General features: G+C 44.2%; 1 protein-coding gene across 2 annotated transcripts; it reads right to left on the bottom strand.

Annotated features, from left to right (window-relative positions):
* Nucleotides 1-791: 791 nt before the first annotated feature.
* On the bottom strand, nt 792-19,665 carry LOC119433055 (DNA helicase MCM8). 2 transcript variants are annotated; one of them, XM_037700202.2, is made up of 8 exons: nt 18,503-19,665; nt 17,641-18,020; nt 14,924-15,265; nt 13,119-13,398; nt 10,622-10,881; nt 7,287-7,510; nt 4,007-4,205; nt 792-1,737 (listed from the first exon to the last, which is right to left on the bottom strand). In XM_037700202.2, the coding sequence occupies exons 1-8, from the start codon at nt 18,957-18,959 to the stop codon at nt 1,432-1,434; spliced, it is 2,448 nt and encodes an 815-aa protein (XP_037556130.1). In that variant the 5' UTR covers nt 18,960-19,665; the 3' UTR covers nt 792-1,431. The 2 variants fall into 2 exon arrangements, with proteins under 2 accessions (XP_037556130.1, XP_049514448.1); XM_049658491.1 differs by lacking the exon at nt 792-1,737 and having other exon boundaries at nt 4,045-4,205; nt 7,291-7,510.

Below are 19,665 nucleotides of genomic sequence, written 5' to 3'. Positions count from 1 at the left end.
GGGTCGAGCCCTTTTCAAACAAAAAGCTTTGGTCATTAGAGGCATCAATGATGCCATGCACCAATTGCAACAGTATGAGAAAACTGCATGCTTAGGAGCACTGTTCCTCTAACTTTCAGAAATAAGACTGTGTACATGGAAACAGACAACACTTGCGAATTTGCTATTTGACGACATTTAACTTGGTAGCCTAAAGCGTGGAACCAAGCCTTTCCCCAAGAACAAAGCCCTGGTTACCCAAACCATTCACAACGTCAGGTACTGTCGGTGATTCCTTGTCACACTGCTGCACTTCGAAATGATGTTTTTTGTTTTGTGTTTTTTTTTTGCCCTTTTGCCCACAGTGTGCGAATACAGGATATATGGGATGTCTAGCTGATCATACCCTACTGCCCGACTTTCCAAACTGCCCCTAACTATTTAAGCAGAATTTTCTGACTGATAGCTCGTATACTCATAACAGGCACTTGTTCTTGAGCTGCAAGACCAAATTTCTGAATTAGTACTAGGGCAAAAAAAAAAAAAAATGTTACTGTAACCCCAATCTACACCTTTTCACTCATGCTTGCTGGCCAAGTAATCTGTGTTTGTGGAAAAAATGTAATATGGAGCTTTAAGGAAGCAACACAGATAATTTTGATAAACAGCACTTTTCATTTGGCCAATTACCCTGACATGGTCCATTTTTTTAACAGTTTGCCCAAGAATTCTCAAGATACTTTGATGCGCCTAAGACAACCTTGATAAATTTACAAACTTTCACCTGCATTTGAGGTTGCTAGACACTCAATTCACCGGTTTCCCCAAAAGTAACAAAAGTAAATATTCAATCACTCGAATAGTATGGAAAGTAGACTAGAAGTTTTTCACAGAAATGTGCAGAAAAACATGGGATCTTTTTTAAATAATGAAGCATTTCATTGCTGGAATAGCTACATTTATAGCATAGAAGTGATGCTGTTGTGCCATTGTACAAGCTACTACCACAACAGAAGCACTGCCTGCTGTTCGCAAATGTAACTGCCTATTCTGGCAATAAAATGTCTCATCCTTACAAAAAATACCATATGATTCAGCGCATTTCTGCAATAACTGCATCGTGCTCTATCCACACTTTCCGAGTTACTGAATTATTATTTCTATTACTTTTGGACTGCCAATACTTGCAAGCGTGTTGACCCATTAACTGCCAATGACGAGTCAACTCATCGTGACAAATGTTACTCTATTTTGTAACTTTCACACATAAATAAATAACACACGTCTCTTGCTATTTTCTTCAACAAGAGCAGCAAAAGCGCTATAGGCATTCCTGGTATCCTAATTTTTTTGAAGAACATGGCAAAAAGTGCAGGCAGAAAAAGAAAAAGGAAAATCTGCATTTTCGTAATTTTTTTTACTGGCAGTTAAAGTGTTAATGGCTGATTCCCACTAGAAATCGGTGGTTTGAAGCTGATATCGGCCCGAGCCTTTCTTGAGGAGAAAGCCCTGGTCATTCAAAGCATCAATGATGACACGCACCGATGATGACAGTATGCCGCACCGCTGCTCCGCCATCGTCCTCAACTCGCTCGTGGTGAAGATGCGGTTGCCCGTCCGCTGCGACTCCTTGGTGAGCACACTCACCAGGGCTCGCGCCTGAGCCGGTTTGCTCATACCAGAACCGTGCTGAGAGCGCCTAAAGTCCACTGAACCCAGCCCGTCACTCTGAGTATCCGCGATGCTGTGCCTCATGAGCTGAAAGGAAAAATAGTACTTGAACATTATCCCTTTATTAGTCTGGAACTTTCAATGTGCATGTATACATTTTGTTTCAAATATAACATGCAATGCCATGAAGCTTGATGAGACTGCTTCCATTTGCAACCTAAAAATAGTGCATCACATATCGGAGATATAGGGAGGCGTCAATTCGATGTAACGATGTCAGTTCAATGTAACATCAAATGTCATTCTTTTACGTAACAATATATGACGTATTTATTTTATAGAAAGTTTCGCAGGTCTGAACCTATCTACCAACCAAATGAGCAGTGTGACACGTCTTTGACTAGCAGCCAGAGCCTCCTGTCTGCTCTCGCAACCAACTCAGTTTGTCGCATAATGAAACCACAAAGGCGAACAAGTGATTGTAATTTGACATAAACTTAGGTCCACAAGTTGCAGTTGCAATACAGCTGAACCTCATTCACATGTTTTTAAAGATAATGCGAGAAAAAAATGTGGTAACCAAGAAAATATAAGATCTGGTCAATCAAAATTTTATCAGACTCGACTGTAGTTGACATATATGCAGTTGACATATCCTATTGCTTAGTATGCTAAGATGGCGACAGGAAACTGAAACGAAATCGAGCTGGTAAGTGATGCCAGAATACAATGCCGCCAGTACAAAACAGATCGCTCGCTTCGTGCCGCCTGCAGCAGGAAACGGTGGCGCGTTTGGGTTATCGCCCATTGTAACGCCTATTAAATGCATGCTTACGCTTCCTGTGGCACCACGCCACACGTGCTGTGAAACAGATAGGTAATGATGTTTATCACAATGCAGTTGGCGGCGATAACAATGAATGCGACATGCAAAGAGCCATGAACAGATTTGCCGTTACAGTCAAACCTCGATACTATAATGATCCTCGATTTAACGAAATTAGCTATGTAACAAACTATTTTTATTTCCCCACCTTAGTTCTATTGAATTAACGAAACCTCGATATGACGAAATTCTCGATATATCGAGGTTTGACTGTACCGGGAAAGGAAATTGAGTAAGTGCCGGCATTTTCACACGACTAGGGCAGGCGGGTACTGTGGGGAAGTTGTCTTGGCGGGTGCCTAATGCTCCCAATAATGTGTGCCTCGCACCTTTTCTTGTTGGCATGGGATTGAGTGGCCATAAAACGTATTGCACGATCGTAGTTTGGCAACGTACTGAACATTGCTGCCAAAAGATTGTGTTTTCCAGGAACATATTAACTGGTAAAAAATAAAAGCTTTTAGTGAATTTTTGAAGAGTTAGTATTTGGTCAATTTTTGTGTCCTCGATCGCTAATGTTGGCGCCGGGAGATCATACCAAACAGGATATCAACAAGGTTCTACCATTCATGGAGTATTTATTCCATAGAATGCACTGCAGATCCAAAACAAATGCCCTGCAAAGCGCACAGAGTGAGACTTCTATGATCACACTAGTACTTGCATGAATTCCACAGTGCGGCCTGCTAAGTACGAAATAGTGTATATAGTCAAGAAACATCAAACTAATGGTACATGCAACAAGTTCCTAAGCTCCGACTCTTTCTGCAATGATGCAAAGCCCTCTCGAGATTAAAGCCAGAAAAAAAAAGCTGTCGGAGCCGAATGCTAAGCTGCTCACAGAGCAGCCAGAGGTGCAACATGACCGGAATTCTGTGAGGTCTCGGTTGCGCTTCTAGCTTGAAAGTAAGAGCATTTCAGAGTGCTCCAAATGTTCAATAATCACCAGCATTCTAAAGTGCTTGAAAGCGATCATTCAAATGTACCGTAAGTGTTCATCTCAGACATTTCAGTATGGCCACTTTCAATTGCGATTGAACACGATGCTGCTTGCGTAGAGGAGTTCCTGTGAATTGTCGTGATGATGTCGTCGTCACCTAATGTCATCAATTAGCAGAAATAATCACCACTGCATCATTTTAAAATGGTGAACAGATAAACAACAGCGAACAGACTGCTTAACACTTTCTTAATTCGGCAATTTCGTAAGTTGCCGAAGTCACTCTTGCATAGTGTGTATCACAATTTGTTAGGAGTTCATAGCGCCAGCCGATGCACAAAGAGCCTTTTATTCCAAGTACGTGACAGCTATTCTTCTACTGCCATTCACTACTTACCTTGCTCATTTGAATGGCCTACCATTACTTTGGCTAGGACATAAGGTACTTCAAAAATATCCGTAATTTAGAGCTCCTGCTCAAGAATGTAAAATATGCTAGCACAAACATGGGCAGCCATACAATACTGTACCTCAATGACGTCAAGGGCATCCTGAGCCGTGCATTCTTCCCGTAGTTCTAGCCGGGCCCGAGCCTGGGTCAGCCGTATTAAGGACTCAAGCTGGCGGGTGGTTATGGGTACGCAGTCGGCTTGCCGAACTCCGCGCAGGTGAAGGTAGAACTTCTGCAAGTGTGCTGCGCACTCACTGCTCAATGTTGGCTGGACGTATCTGGGTGGAAAGGAAAGCAAGGCAGAATTAAAGGGACATTAAGAAGAACCATTAAACGAGTGTAGTCTGATAAAGCATTGTCCTCATCGTTTGCGCTACGCGTAACCGTGAAGGACTAACTAATGCTGCCTCCTCCCATTGCATGGTTGGCAACATTTGCAGGAGTTCAACGCAATCTCTATGTGGCCCACTATCTGACTCACTGGAGCTAGTAGTGCTTGGCAAAGCATGAAATCTGAGATCATCAGCAAAGTGTATGGTACATCCACTGAGCTGGAATGTGGATGATGTGCTCCACACCAGTTTACAGATAAATTTTTTTCAGTAGCCCTGCAGTCTTCGAGAGGCTTGCTGTTTTAAAATTGCAATGCTCTTGTCGACTAAGAGTCGTCTTTTGGTGCAGTTGGGAGATTTTCGAGGACTCTCAGCTCCAAGGTTGAAGACTGGGCGTGTTGGTATAGCATACTAGAGATTGGACTGCGCAACATTTCGACGGGACACACAAAAGAGAAACACAGTGTGTGTTTCTCTTCTGTGTGTCCTGTCGAAATGTTCCGCAATCCAACCTCTAGTATCACAGCTCCAGCCAGTTAGACTTGCAATGACTCTACTGTTTCGTTTACGTGCCTCATTCAAGATCAGTAAAGGTCATTAACAGTCTGAAAATGTGCACGGATGACCGGACAACAGCCATCGCTTGCACCACATGGGCATAATTTTCCATAAGCACCAGTGGTTATAACAAGACAGCACAGCAAGTCAAACTAGACACGATGCTGAAACATAGCAGTTAGCAGCAGTAGATTCTACAAATTTCTTATGTATGTATAGGTTAGTTTTAAGGGCCACTCCAACACTTTTTGACCATGGTAAGATAAATGCTCAGAATCTGTAAACAATGCTGCCATGAATGTGCAAGTGCCATAGTACTATTCCACTCTATGCAGAAGGAAGCCCACAGTCTTGTCTAAAAGATCACTTGTTCTCTCCTGCAGCTTTCGAGGTCATCGCTATTATGTCCCAACCATGATGTCATAGACCCGTGCAAACAGCCCATGGATGCCTCCCAATGGGCGATTCAGGAGTTAAGTTAGTCCCGAGCGAAAGTCGCGCAGATCCGTGTACACTCCTCCAATCTTCTATCAATCTTCTTTTTTCCCTCATGTAGTTGCAGACTGGAACAGCCTTCCCTACGACATCCGTTGATATCGCCAGCTGAACTACATTCATGGAAGTGTCAGCGATTCTCTCACCTTAATACTGTTTTAACTATTGTTGTAATCCCATCCCTTATGTAATACCCCGTGTGGGGTCATTAGGGAAATAAAGAAAGAAATGGAGAAGCGGCAGTTAACATGTCCTGCCGTCCTGTCACTGCTTCTTCATTGATTTCCGGCACCTTTGCCAGATGCCAACATTGCTGGATTATCATAAGGTGCACCGTGGAAAGAAGAAAAAGAAAGAATGGAGCAATAGCCTGGCCATTGCAATCGGTGCCATCCTCAGCTGAGAGGAAACATGCTGAGGAGGTACGGGGAAGGTAAACATTACACTCTTTATATCTGCGTTATTGTTAACTCCTTTTTAAGAATTTCTGTGGGAAGATATTGTCACATTGAGGTGAGGGCGAAGAGCAAGACGGTGCCAAAACTGTGAGTCTCTAATCTAACTGTCTTTTCCCTTTTTTTATCGACATGATGTGATAGAAAAGGTCGGTGCCTTTAGATTGCACCGGCTACATCTCGTCCGTTGGCAAGGAAAAAGTGTTGCAAAATTTGTAACAAAATGTGGAACAAGAGTATAATAAAGCACAGTCCATCAGCAATATCAAAGTTCTGTACATGAGTTCTCATTCGGCAAACTTGTGGACAGAAAAAGAAAAAACAAGGGACACTTGAAGCACAACGCTAGGTGTAAGTACAGTCATTGGTCGTCAAAATCTGATCTCTGGGTCAAGTGTGTCGGCCATTGATACACGACTCGTAAATTCCAGCGTAATCGATAATGAATTCACATCAACTGCTTTGACTATAATTGACTCTTGATTATAATTGGTGACAAAATTCAGGAAATTTTGAATACATGCAGGCCTGTCTTGCCTCGAGCGATATTTTTGTAAAATTGGTTAGACCATGAGAAATGGTCGCCAGAAAAGGATGTTGATAATGTGTAGGGCCTAGTGGCACAAGGGCCAGGTCTGGCCAGAGAGTGCCATGCAAGTCCCGGAAAGAGATACCGTATTTTCTCGCATATAACCCACATCAATAATTGAAAGAAAATTGCTTAAAAGTGGGGGTGCGGGTTATCTGCGAATATTCGCGAAGGGAGGGGGTGGGGGTCGGCTTCATGGCAACGCGCGGCCTGCCGTGCAGAGTCCGCATTGTCCGCATGCCTATCGACATAGACGTGTGTTAAGCCAATAAGAGGCCAACACAGGCTATAGCCAGATCCACATCCATAGTCTCGTTACGGTGGCTAGATTGGTCTGGTTAGACGCTTTTCGCACGGTTTTGCAACGAGTCAGGTGCCGTTTCTTGTACGCCCAGTTTGCACAGTTGGCCAGCCTTGTTTAAGCATCATGAGTGTGTCTCAGCGGCAGTCTTTCATAGTGTTTCAAAAAATGTGCCATAAGGAACAGCTTAGATGGTTCCGAAGACGATTAGGTCTTTGAGAGCGGCGATGAAGCCTCGGATGGCAGCAGTGAATTGAACAGCACTGACAACGTTGCGGCGGTCGTTTTGAAATAAATGTGTTTCGAAAACGAAATGATGACTGCACGTAGTGGTAACTTCCTAGTCCTCATTTTTCGGATAAGCGTGCGGGTTATATGCGAGGTTATCTTTTTCTTTTTCGTGGAGTTCAAAGTTAGGGGTGCAGGTTATATGCAAGGGCGGGTTATACGCGCAAAAATACGGTATTACAATGGACGCGTGTCAATTTATTCATTCAAAGGGATTGCACTCGCTACAGTGCGTCCTCACTCAGCTTTGAAGAGAAAACATGTTGCAAGGCTCTTAAGAGGATTAGCTCTAAATACAAAGGCATCAAGTTCGAAATAAGTCAAAATAAAGCAACACCTACTGACGTGCATATGTGATGTACTTTCGCAGCAGTGGAGCTGAAACAGGCTCCAAGACGGGCCCACGGAGTCGCTCCGTAAGCGATTTTGACTGCGGCGTCTGAGAAAGAGTGGCCGATGCCTGAGTGTCACCTGCCTCCTCCATTAGCTGCTGGCATGATGACCGTGAAGTGGGTTTCTTCAAGTGCATTGACATGACGTGCTCGGACAGGCGCCGGTCAAGATCCTAAAGAATAAGATTTGATTTATTTAACTGCAGGGTTTAACATCTTGAAACTGCATAGCAGGTTATGAGAGATGCCTTGGTGGAGAGCTCTGGATTACTTTCAATCACCTGGGGTTCTTTAATATCCACTTACATACATACAATATAAAGAAATGGAAATACAGTATAGACCACTTATAACGTAACCGTATATAGTGCAGAACTGGCTAAAATGCACCCTTTTTGACTACCGTTTATTCTCCCACAGAACTCCATGTATATGCATATTGCTTACAGTGCAGCCGCGCGAGACGAAATACAGGTTACAATGCAGCTTCGGCGGGAAAATCCCACCAACAAGCGCAGTAGCGAGCACACTTCTCAATGTAGTACGCCCGCCGATGAGAGAGGATAGCAACGAGGACGATGCGGATGAGCATGAGACACATAGCGAACAAACAAACAAAAAAAAAGATAAAAGGTAAGGCAGGGGCAGCGCGATACGGGCGCGCGATGGTTGCCTAGACGATGGAGCAGCCTTTTGCTTGGCTGCTTCTCAGCGGTGCACTATGGTAGCGTGCCTTGGACTGAACACGGCTTCATTTTCTGTGCACCCATTACAATGCGCATCGTGCAATACAGATATCACGCGTGTGACGCTGTCAGTTTAAGTGTTGTTCCCAAAGTTTGGAGCTATTAGGCTTTATGTGCACTTGTGAGCTTCCGCCGTTCGTACCAGTGTGCGCACATACTACCTTTGTAGGCATTCGTAGTAGCTGGTGCGGCTGATCGCCCGAGGAACCAAACTCTGCTTCGTACATGTTGCTGTCAGTTCAGCCCAAGCGCGTGATCGCATGCGTAATCTCTATGTAATCGTCGATGAGTACAAACATATCAAAGGCAAGCTTCCCGCAACGGCAGGCCACCCGACAACCCCACCTGCTAGGCCTAACCAGCGCGCCTCGTCATGGTTTGGCGCAGAGTCAATTAAAAGTGTGCAATGGCTGTACGGCACATGAGAAGCGGAGAAACCAAGTTGATAACGAAAGTGAGGGCACGGGCAACACTCAAATAGTGGCAACGTGGTCCGCGGTCGCCATGTTTTCAACACCATGCATGTGAGGTCTGTTAGAAAAGTATATGACCTTATTTTTTCTTGCGAACACCTGATGAATATGAAACAAGCGCGCTTGCATCAGCCGACCATGAACCTTCGTGCGCATGCGCGAATTTTTTCCTGCCTGCCGATAGCGTTAGTCGCTGGGACGCAGCGTTTGAGTGAGGTAGTGCACAGTGCGCTCGTCGGTTTTTTTATTGCAAAGGAAAATAACGGAGCGACTGGAGCAGCGCTACTGCATCAAAATTTGCCAGAAACTAGGCGACAGCCAAGTGGAAATCATTTGGAAGATTCAGACGGCTTTCGGTGACGATGCTATAAGCAGCACACAGATTAAGGAGTGGTACAACCGGTTTAAAGACAGCCACACATTGGTGGAGAGCGAGCCACGCTCCGGTCGGTCATCAACATGCCGAAATGACTTGGTCATTGCCTAAGTGAACGCTGTGGTGTTGCGGGACCGTCGTGTGATTTTCCGAGAAATTACGGAAGAGGCACTCTTTCTGCACATCAGCACATCAGCACTCTTTCTGCACATTCCATTATGACCGAATATTTGTCCCTGAAGAGACTTGCGGCGAAATTCGTGCCGAAGCTGCTCACGGTGGAGCAAAAGCAACTACATGTTGAAGTCTCACAGGACATGCTGGATTCCACAAACAGTGACCCTGACTTCATGAACACCGTAATCACTGGTGATGAGTCATGGGTGTACGGGTACGACCTGGAAGCCAAATCCCAGTCGTCACAGTGGAAGCATTTCATGTCACCAAGACCAAAGAAGGCCCGCCAAGTGCGCAGCAACGTCAAAGTGATGCTGACTGCTTTCTTTGACTCCCGCGGTGTGGTACACCTCGAGTACGCACTACAGGGTCAAACAATCACCAAAGAGTACTATAGGGATGTCCTTCGTCGCCTACGTGATGCTGTGCAGCGCAAGAGACCGGAGTTGTGGTCAACAGGAAATTGGCGCATCCATCACACAATGCTCCTGCACATTCCTCGCACTTGATTCAGACTTTTTTGGCAAAAAACCAGACTCCTGTAGTTCAGCAGGCTCCTTACTCTCCCGATATGGGCCCCTGCGACTTCTGGCTATTTCCCAAAATCAAGAGGCCATTAAAAGGAGCGCGATTTCAGACAAGAGAGGACATTATGGCTGCATCAACAGCTGAGCTAAACTCCATTCCGAAAGAGGGCCTTCTCGGAATGCTTCCAACAATGGCAGCATCGCTGGGAGAAGTGTGTGGAGTCCCAAGGAGACTACTTAGAGGGTGATAAGGTTTTCAACGCTCCAGTTATGCCAGTTTTATTTCTTCGGCCAAAGGTCGGATACTTTTCTAACAGACCTCGTATGCCAATCAGTCCAAGAAATCGGATGAGACACTGTACTGCGCCTGAAACTTTGGTCACCTGTCGTTTTCTGCTTTTTTTTTTTTTTTTATTACTTTGTCTGCTTCAGCGATGACCGTGGGTACTTGGATATGAACCTTTAAACGTCAGTAAATTTAAACGGATGCAAAACTACCGGTCGCACGCTTGGATTATCGGATACGTGCAGCTGCTTGGTCTACATGTTTTGCATATGTGCAGGCCTTGAAAACCGTTGTTTTGGTTACATTGCGGTACCACTTATAGTGCGGATATTCGCGACTCCGGCGACTTATGTTATAAGCAGTCTACACTGGATATAAACTGAATATCCATACAAATAATCTGTACACAAATGTTCGTGTGTTTTGCCTCCGGAGAAATGTGTTTGTGGTGTCTGGGAATGGAACCAGTGGCCTCGTACTTATCTTTATACTATATGTACCATGCCTATTTCTGCATTCATACGCTGTAGCCGTTGCATTGTAAAAGGGCACAGTCCCTGTCAAGCCAATTAATGGTTTTATGGCTGTGTCCCCAACAGAATGTATGACATGTGATGTTCAAGCAAAGATATGATTTAATTTGATTTCATTAGTGACTGAAGTTATCAAGGAAGTTCTCCACTGTTTGTGGTTACTCACAGCATTCGGCTGATCCAGCAACATGAAGACTAGGTCGAAGCGTGAGAGCAGTGCACTGCCCATGCGGAGGTTCTCAGCCACCGTCTTCGCACGGTTGTAGTGGCCTCCAACTGGGTTCGCGGCTGCCAGCACGCCAGCCCTTGCGGGCAGCGACACCGTCAGCTCGGCCTTGGCTATGCTCACGCACTGCTGCTCCATGGCCTCCAGCAGGGCCCCTTGCGCTGTCGACATCTTGTCCAGCTCATCAATGCAGCAGCACCCTTTCGTTTTTGAAAATAAATAAACGTACAAAGCTCTGAGTTTTAAGTCTTAAACCTTTTCCATGCCATGCTATTATCCCGAGTTCTGCCTAAAAATGGCCAGGCAATTTTTTTTTAATCCCAGTTGCCAACATGTTTCACTTCTTCTGCAAGAATGAACTTGCTCGTGCTTGCATTGCCCCACAGATTGTATGCTGTCATCTATCCGAAGCACTTTTTTCTTGTTTCTAATTATGGGGTTTTACGTGCCAAAACCACGATGTGATTATGAGGCACGCAATTCGTTAATACAGCTCCACTTAAACTTCCTCTCTAGCGTCCTTTTAAAACAGTACTGACATATTTTTGAAGTTTTATAAACTCTACCCCATGCATCTCGAACATAAAAGGATTCAAGTGTGAAGGTCGACAAATACTTGTAAGACATCCTAATTTCGTGGTAAAATTGGCGTCTAAATGGCGGACCTCGCATCAGTGACATTATTGCGATGTCACGACGCAAAGTAATTTTTGCCAACATCATTTAGGAATAAAACTAGGTGTGGCGGCGTTGCCCATAAGAAATTAAACGAGAGCGCTGCACACACATTTCTTCTGACTGTGCTTGCGTGTAGTAGCAGTCACCAATGATCACAGGAATGATGCAAACCAGTGCACTGTGGCATCTTAATGCATTCAACTTTCTGAATACCAAGACCGAAACTGGTTTGTAGAAACAAGTATTATATATGGCCAATTACATAGGGTGCTCAGATGCTTGCCAGTTTTTTTCCACAATTTAGAGACCTTAGACCTTCATTTATTGCAAATACATTACAAGTTGAAAATGGCATATAAGTGGTACCGCTCCAAAGTGGTTGCAGCCGCAACACGAATAGTCTGCACTTGCTCTTAACAAATTGCATCTTGGATGCCCATTAGCAAGCCATTGGTCTCCTTTCAACGAAAAAGTTGAAATTTTGATGCATGCTAGGATTTTTATTAGCGATATCCATAACAGAAACCTCACAAAGACAAGTTTTTCTCTTGTTGAAACATTGGCTACAAGCTGCGCCTTCCCTAGATCGCCCACTATTGATCAAATTCCATTCTTCATCTCCCAGTGAACCCTTTCTCTTCTTTGAATATCGACAAATTTTTCGTGTCTTTCATTATCTGTTGTGTTGAGGTAAATCTGCCTATTTAGGTTAGGTTTCCGTCTATTCATCATGCCTCATAAATAAAGATGTTAAAAGTTAGCTTCTGCGCTTCCAGACATTCTAGCGCTTCTCTTAAGCTATGAAGTGTGACGTACCAATCACAAATTTTCTTACAAAAATTACTAGAGGAAACTTTACAAGAGCTACAAGCATGGAGACTGAGCCAGCATCAAAATGATGAGTATAGCACATAAATTTATTTCAACATCGTTCTTTTGGTTTCAAAGGACTTTGCAACTTTGCAGATTGATCATATTCAACAAAGCATTGTGTTATAAATGTTATAATCTTAAATGAAAGGGAAAACTGCCATCCACCCGACAGCAGTACGAAGCTACAAAGGAAACCCGATACGGGTTTCTCAGAAAGAAGACTTCGCAGTTGAGGAAGAATTAATCTTGTTCATGGATTCGAACCCGGGACAAACACCTTTCTGGGGCAGTCGCTCTACAATCTGAGCTAATCAAGATAACCAGGATGGTAGCTCAGATGGTAGAAAATACCATACGATTACTGGCAAAAACACGATAATGTGAAAATTACAATTTAACTCATAGGGCTTGAAGCCTTGAAACTGCACAGTGGTTTATGAGGGAAGCCGTAGTGGAAAGCTCTGGATAAATGTTGACCACCTGAGGTTTCTTAACAAGCTCCCAAAACACGGTACAGGAGCGTTCTTGCATTCTGCCCCCATCAGAACATGGCTGGGAGACGTACAGCATGCTCAGCAACAGAATGGCATAGCCACTGAACCACTGTGGTAGGCCATTGGCTTGTTTAAAAAAAAAAGAATATATAACACGACAGGAATGCTTGAAGCCACAAGAGCAAAGATTAGACAAATCCATGTATACTAATCATAATTTGCATGGAAGCTGAGCGACTGCAGCACTAAGTTCCCTCTAGTAATTTTCGTAGGAAGCTCTATGGTATCAACAAGCCCGCCATGCAACCTTAGTCAACTTTACATAGCTACCACAGTAACACGAAAATTTCTACAGAACAGCAAAAGACACAGGGATTCCTGCCAAGGCTCACCCCTGTCGGCGAGGACTAGGGCCCCAGCTTCGAGTGAGGCTTCGCCTACCGAGCCACGACCAACGGAGACGGTGAGGCCCGCTATGGAGGCAGTGTTGCCACACACGAAGACTCCCCTGGGCGCAACTCTCGCGCAGGCATGCAGTAGCTGACTCTTTCCCAGCCCAGGATCACCCACCACCAAAACGTGTGGGTCGCCGCGCACGGGCACGTGGTCAGGATCATCCGAGTACCGTCTCACTCCACCGAAGAGAGCTAGCAACAAGCCGGCCTTCACGACCTGGAAGGGATTGCAGCAGAGAAATCGCGTTAGAGAAGAAATTTAAACAAGACAGAAGTTCAATAAGATGGAGGAACAGTGGTCGAACAAGGAATGTCACTAGAGTCAGCATCTTGGCAAGTGGACTTGTATTCACCAGGCCAGCAAAGTTGGCTCCAGTGACATTCATTGTTCAACTACTGTTCCTCCATCTCCATCTTTTTGAACTTTTGTCTTGTTTGGAAAGTGTTACAGGAAAGAGTTACAGCAGAATATGTGTACAAAAATTGCAGTTCACTTTGTCAGTGAAAATAGGCGCATGAAGAGGGTACAATATATTTTAGTTCATTTGGCTGGTTATTTCACTTTATTCAGTTAATTCAATCCCCACCAAAGGTCCCATCTGGCACCCACACATATTTATGGACCATTACCTTTCTTATTTCGGCCCTGAAATCGGCCCTCATCACATAACTTGAACTTGACGGGTCAGCACACACGTGCCTGACCACAATGGTGACCCCAGTGGCTGCAGCGTCTGTCTTGGGTGTGCATTAGACTCGGAACAAGTTAGGATCAGGTAAATAGTGCCAAAAGAAACTGGCATGTTTGAACATTTCCATCTGTACCTCTTTTTTCAATTCGATCTACTGGATAATTCTACTAAATCCGCTGAGCTCGTCACAGTTGAATTACCAGAAGCAAAACCAAAAGTGTCACTGGGCTCACACTAAAAAAGTCTTATTCCACCATCAGCGCGCGACGACATGTACCGGAAGAAACTTAGGTTCCATTTAAAGTACAAGTGCAATAAGATTGCGCCTCGCGCGCCGTTTGCAGTGCATGTGAGGGAAAAGGTGCGAGGGTGAGCTGAGAGGCAGCTTGATACATGCCCAATGTTGGAGATGACGTGATCAAGCATGCACTAGGAGCATAGGTAAGTGCGCTGTACTGTGATAAAGCGTGCACCACCCTGCTTGCTCCGGTTTGATGTCAGCTTCCTGCGCCTCTTTCCTCAACAACAACGTTATGGTAGCTAGCAACGCATTGAACCTTAACTTTTGGCTGAAGTTTGTCCGAAAAGCAGTCCATGGGAGTGAGAAATTTTGTTCAAGAATACCTGGTGCATGGTTTTTGGAGTTCGAATTGGCATGAGTTTCTGTCTATTCAAATACGTAAGTCTTTGCCGGGACCAACAGAGCAGTTCGAATTATTCATCAATTCGAATTGAGAGATTTCAAATTATCAGGATTTTAATGTAATGCATTGTGACTGTTGTTTTAATGTAAAGCATTCTCTGTTTTGATCCTGCATTTTCACCTCTTGGATCAGCCAACTTCATAATGAAATAAGTTGTAAAGGTTCTTTGTTAATGCTGTTAATAAAGAAATTGAACAATTACCAGCTCGGTAGCTTTGCCAAAATTGCTTCTATAGCATATACTATGACTATTCATTCATAACCAATAGAGCCAAAGTGATATGTTGCAGTTGGCCTTTGACAAATTAATGGTGTTGCCCTCTAAGGCATTAAGGTATCAACCGACCTCATGGCCATAAATGGCAGGGCACAGGGAGTTCACCAGGAGGCGAAACAAGTCCGGCTTGTCGTGGATCGCCTCGATGGCATAGTAGTCCAGACGACCGAGGTCAGGTCCTGACGGAGTCGCAGTCGTGTCCGACTCACGTTGATCGCCAAGCACATGATTTGCCACCAAGTAACAGTCAACAGGACCGGTCGAGTTTGAAGGACCGTCACAGCGTGCAAGCTCCACAATACCCGTCACAGTAACCATGTCACCGGGGACAGCCGACCCAACGAGGTCGTCAGTCAGTTCGCAGTCGATGATGCGTGGTATGCGACCACCTTCTGTACCCTCTTCTGACTCCTGAAAGAGGCAACCAAATTAATGGATGTCATGATAAAGGCAAAAAATAGACTATTAACAAGGTTTACTTTCATTCATTCAACTTTAGCAAGACATGCAGAATTTTGTTTAACTTTATAAAGGTCATGTCGAAGGGTTCTTAAGAGGAAGCTTTAGCTCAGGGCCAACAATAATTTACCGATTCAAATACATCTAAAATGCAAAAATGCTTTTATGATACAACCATGGGACCGATTTGAATGAAATGTGTTGCTTTTGACCGAGAAAGTTAAGTTCTAGCGACTCTAGCAAGCAAAATTCTGATTTAGGGCCTAAAAGTTTTTTTAAATTCTAAAAACCTGATAAGTGTAAAAAAATTTAAGTTTGCAAGTTTACGAAGTTTGCACATCCACAACTCTGTATCAAAATCAGATATCGCTGTTCTGTAAGTTGCATCTGTTAAAGTATCTCAAGCAGACAAATTTGATATATGAATTTATAGATTACATGAAAATGTTACTATGTTTGCTGAAGTCTTATTCACAAACTAGTATAATTTAGAGCGGTGTATAATACATCCCTATTGTCTGCTTTAGACATTTTATTAGGTGCAGTTTACAAAATTGTGATATCACATTTTACTGCTGAGTTAGAGCTGTAAATGTGATACTAGAGTTGTTTTTCTTATTTTGCAATTTGCAGCAACTTGTTTTGTTTTTTGAAATAATGGCCTAAATAAAAAATTTATTTTATCCAGTCACTAGGGGTGCGATCGCGCAAACAGCTCGCTTTCCGCACGTTCAGTTTTACTGCTACGTCACCAAGTGGGAAAGCTGCGGTACCTCCCCGCGGTCTCTGACGGCAGCTGACGCAATCGCAATTCTGACCGATCACGAGAAGGCAAGCGAAGGAACGGAAAAGCGAGCTGTTAGCGCGATCGCACACTAGACTTTCACTTTTTGGTTTTTAAACACAGCAAACCTCATCAAAATCGGTGCTGTGGTTGCCAAGAAAGATGATTTCCCCATTGCAATGTATTTAGATAGCAGCCCCCGAGTTAAATCACCCTCTTAATTTGCTTGTAATACTATATGAAACAAACAAAGGATTGATACATTCATTAATGGAGTTTACCGTGCCAAAGCCAGACTGGGACTATGAAAGACTATTGAAGCACTCAGGATCAGTTTTGACCACCTGGCGTTCTTGAAGTACACGAGTGTTTTTGCATTTCACCCGCAACAAAATGCAGTCGGGAATTAAACTCACTACCTCTAGGTCAGCAGCAGAACACAGCCAACAAGCCACTGCAGCATGTAACAAATGGTCAACTAAGGAACTCAAGTACTGTAGCCATAATAAAGTACAAACCAGTACCTGCCTCCTGCACTAATGAAGAAGTGGAAGATCTACTGGTGGCTGAATGCTAAACCTGACATATTTAATGCAATTGCATTTGACAATTGTGCTTTCTATAGCAGCAATGATGTGAATGTTCTGCATTAATACTCTCTTTATACGCTGCCGTCATGCTGTACGACCACTTTTGATTACAGGTGTGACTGCACTAGTACTATGCTATTATTACCGCCTGTAGCAAATTCATATGTACGAATTTCACTGCCTTTATAGTATTCATCTACTGGGTCATACTATACTCATCTCTATATGCTTCATGTCTTACGACACTGTATGGAGAAAAGAATGTTGCAGTCAGGATAGTTCGACTGAGACGGGCATTCTTTAGACATTTTGTACTGTCTCCGAGAAAAGTTTGTATAGTCGAATAAAATGAAGGTGCGCATATCTGCCGCCACTTTTTAAGCTTCTTGAACAAGCACAGGTTGATGTGGCATACTGACATTTTAGTTTACTTTTTTTATCCTTAACTCTGGCAAGCATGTGGGTGATCTAAAATCTAAGTAAGGTAGGAAAGGCTGAATGATAACGTATAGTGCAGTGAAGTGATTAGAACAGTTCATAGACATTGAAGTTGGCCTAGTCAGCTCACGATTTTACAAGCACAGAGAGTGGACGCAAAACATTGACAAAGAAAGCACAAAATGGACAAGAAAGATTGCTGAAATATCTACTGAACTTTTATTTTAAATAATGCACAGCTACAAATGCAACTTAAGTGACTCTGATAGACAGTATCCTAATCCGGAAGAGGAACGCAAACAACCCAACCAACATAACCTGCACTTTACAAACACGTTTTCTTTCAACTTAAAAAAAAAATTTCATTGTTAGTCCAGCAATGCTCTGGTTCAACTTGTGCTTTCTTTGTTGGCATTTCATGTCCAGTGGTCGCACCCATAGAATGACCAGAACAGCAATATCCTACCTAAGACTCGCACACAGCTGACAGTGAGGTTAGGCCATGACGTACATACCTGAAGTCTCAGCGACTGCCAGTCAATGAGCTGGGTCAAGGGCGATGTCACCTGTTCCTGGAAGATCTTGGATCGGCAACCCCTCTCTGGGCAGCTGGTGGGCACTGTAAAGTAGCCACCAGGCTGCACAACGGCTTGCTGAGTGCCGCAACCAGAACAACAGAAGCCAAACACACGGTACTGCGGCTTAACTTCGCTTGCACGAACCACCGTGCCTCGAACGGCCACCATGCGGCCGCAAGTCATGCTGCGGACGTCACGCAGAGGTGTCAAAGGCCCAAACCCAGCGATGCGAATGGTCAACTCGGGCAATGGGTCATCTATGCAAGCGTCCACTTGTTGTTGCTCATGCTTCGTCAGTGTCTGGTGCAATGCAAGGCCTGGAAAAAGATGACAACGGGTGAGATAATTGCAACTAGATAGAATAAGCAAATAAGTCAATTTCAGACACAAGAAAGTTGTAGTTAAAATACAGCAAATTAACAGGGTTGATAGCTGGCCAAGTCAGTACGGATAAAAGTAAAGCATTTGCATTTCACTGCGCTTCCCAGCATAAACACTTCCATGATAACCAAACTTTCTCAAGTGTTACAGGTTAGTTTCCTAGCTTCATTCTACAAGTGCGTGTACCCCTCACATGACCAAAATGTTGGTATTTTTCATATGACATTTATTTCATGCAGAAACTAATATGTGCGGTAAAAACTACCTGTGACTGTGCTTCGAACAACGTTCTAAATTTCGTACAATGACTTTTCTGTGGACCGCATACTCCATCAATTAAATTATTGGCTTCTGGCATCACAATAGTTTATTTCAATGTTCACGACATAGAATAATGAATAGAAGAATGTTGGCCTACCCAGCAGTTTGAGAACGTCGTGAGGGCGGCACTTCAGGGACTCCTTGAAATCCGGCCATTCCTCCTTGACGCCGGAATCGTCCGCGATTTGGTCTACACGGACTTCGTACGAGCTTCGAGACCGGTCGACAAGACCCGTGGGTCCCGCAAACTTGGACACCCTCTCGGCGAAATACGCCTCTAGAAGCTTAAGCCTCTGCGATACGCTCGAGTCGGGAGGGTAGTCTTCGTCAGGGAAGTAGAAAGTCCATCCGGGGTACGGCGACTGAACAGACGCGCGACGGCGGTTTGAGTGGTTCCCAACTTCAGGAGAAGATGAAGGGGCTTGATCGTCGCCTTGACTGCCGTCCGAGGCTTCTCGGTCAACGATACGCCGTCTGTGAGGAGCGAACCTTGAGCCGCCAGCCCGGCGTCGGAACCGCCCACGGCCGCGGTTGTTCCAAGAGTTGTAGTTCATTTCAAGAACAAGTGCGGAGTATCCATGGACAAGCTACACAAACTCATGCGGATACTTCAGCTGCTCACAGCGACCGCTTCACGATGTCAGACGCAAATTGTAGTGCGCGAGGAGTACATTTAAACTATATTTTAACATTTCACGAGATGGCCGCTTCGCTTACATAACATCTGCTGTAACCTTCGCAGAGAATAAGCTTTTGAAGACAGCGTTTACCTAAGTTTTTCGAGCACGGGAACAGGGAATTGCGAACTGTATTTACCGCCAGAAACCACGCACTGCGGCTTCTTTTGTGCTAGAGAAAACCCGCGCTTGGCTTGAAGTGGCTAGTAGCATGACGATGATGATAGCATGGCTTCCCGCTGTGATTAGCGAGCAAAAAAAGCGTGCACTTGACCACTTGACATCCGCAAATTTTCAAAGGACTGCTTGCGAAATCGCTTGTTTCAGTGAAATCTAGCCACTCTACGGGGCACGAAGTTAATTGATATAACTGCAGTAACCCAAGCTGGTGAACATTTGTGAAGCATTAAAGCACACAAATAGTTGAATCTACCTGTGAAACTGTGCCACTTCAAACTGAATTCGAGTCATGTCAAAAATATGAAGCTTTTTAGGGGACCAAAACTCGAGTTACCCGCTTACATCGACTTCGTGTTTAGACAAACTGACTTCACTGTAAAGTCGATTTTTTCAATTGCACGTT

The sequence above is a fragment of the Dermacentor silvarum genome, chromosome 11 (genome assembly GCF_013339745.2).
Source record: "Dermacentor silvarum isolate Dsil-2018 chromosome 11, BIME_Dsil_1.4, whole genome shotgun sequence".
In the NCBI taxonomy this organism is placed as follows: Eukaryota; Metazoa; Arthropoda; class Arachnida; order Ixodida; family Ixodidae; genus Dermacentor; species Dermacentor silvarum.
The sequence above is the reverse complement of the archived record's forward strand: the minus strand, read 5'-3'. Positions and strand labels throughout refer to the sequence as shown.